Source organism: Hyperoodon ampullatus (assembly GCF_949752795.1).
Source record: "Hyperoodon ampullatus genome assembly, chromosome: X".
Classification (NCBI taxonomy): Eukaryota; Metazoa; Chordata; class Mammalia; order Artiodactyla; family Ziphiidae; genus Hyperoodon; species Hyperoodon ampullatus.
In genome coordinates, this window is record NC_136913.1 from 87,785,541 (window position 1) to 87,787,005 (window position 1,465).

General features: G+C 49.9%; 1 protein-coding gene across 1 annotated transcript; it reads right to left on the bottom strand.

Moving 5' to 3' along the window:
• Positions 1-231: 231 nt before the first annotated feature.
• Positions 232-1,128, bottom strand: LOC307069117 (protein ARMCX6-like; the record flags this gene model as incomplete). The annotated part of the gene is made up of 1 exon (XM_079727266.1): positions 232-1,128. The coding sequence occupies one exon, from the start codon at positions 1,126-1,128 to the stop codon at positions 232-234; it is 897 nt and encodes a 298-aa protein (XP_079583392.1).
• Between the last annotated feature and the right edge of the window lie 337 nt (positions 1,129-1,465).

A 1,465-nucleotide genomic window follows, 5' to 3' on the forward strand; every position in this document is an offset into this window, starting at 1 on the left:
GACTGCAAAACCAAGAATTTACTTAAAGCTCTGTGGGAACCCCTGCCTGGCCAACCAGAGAGTGGTCCTGGATTTAGCAAGTGTAACTTTCACCCAGAGATATGGCTATTGGCTAAGGCTGGATCTTCAATAGCACCCACTGCAGAGTCTTTGATTGAGAACACAAGTGTGTGTTCACTGATCGGGTTTTGGTTTGGGGTGGATCAGTCCCATCCTGTTGGAGGGGGCCATTTAAGAGGCCGGGATTTCTGGGAGAAGCTGTCTGTTTGCGTTCCTGATAGAGAGGGACAGGGAGGAGAGCAACATTTGGGCTCCCAGCAACTTCCCCGCCAACACTGGCTTTTCGGACAAACCCATCAAGGGTTTCAGAACGTGCCCCTCAGCACATTCACTTCCCTCTGGTATCAAAGGAAACTTCAAGTCTGAAACGGACTTGGCAAGCATGTTATTAATAACTGTCATGATTATTAACAAATTTAATCCGGCCTGCTGCAGAAATGAGTTGCAGCAAAGTGACACAGTCTCCCGACACACTTCGTTGATGTACATCTTAATCTGGCGCTGATTTTCAACACTGGCTTTCAAGTTATCCGGGGCACAGAAAGCCTCAACAGCAGGGTCGGGCATAGGGATCGTGTTTCCAGCAATGGAGAGGCTGGCCAAATGACTATTGATATCGTGGCTAAATGAAAAACCAGTGTCCCGGGGCTGAGCTAACAACACTTTTCCCTGAATGAAAGGGCACTTGGAGAGGCCAAGAACACAACTGAAATTTTTAAAGCTTTGAGCACTCCAAGTATTTTTACGTTCATAAGGGAATGGGCGCTGTTTTACCAGATGTGTTCGGTTGGCCTTACCCCCACCTGAAGGCCTGTCCTCGTTCCCACCAGGGGCCCCAGGTTCAGTCCAATCCCCATCCTCACTCCAGGGCCGAGCCATAGTTGTGAAATCAAACCAAATCTCGGGCTCCTCCTCATCAAGCTCCTGTTCATCATCCCATTCCTCTTCCTCCTCCTCCAACTTCTCACTGTCATCTCTTCCTATGGTTAGTTTGTAAACGCAGTAGCAGGCACCTGCCCCAATCATCAGTCCTGCTGCCATCCAACCCACTTCCCGAGCCCGGCCCATGCTCAGGTCCGTGCCAGCCCGGGGGCAGGACAGGAGAGGGCCTTGCTCCACCTGAATGAAGAGTGTTCTTAAGGCTCCACCTGAATGATGGTGGAGGGGAGACGTCTTCAGCCTATATCCCAGGCTCCTGAGGCTCTCTTGTGATGAATCTATGGGTGAAAAATAATATTAGGACTTTGGGCTGTGCCTGGATTTGTGCCTCACCAGGCAGACAGAGTGGAGTTTGAGTTCTGGTTGAGAGAGGTGGATTATTTGGCAACTATTTCTTTGTTCTTTTCTGTCATCCTCTGTCTACCCTCAGGACTGACCATTTCTCTTCCAGGGCCTACAGAGAAGA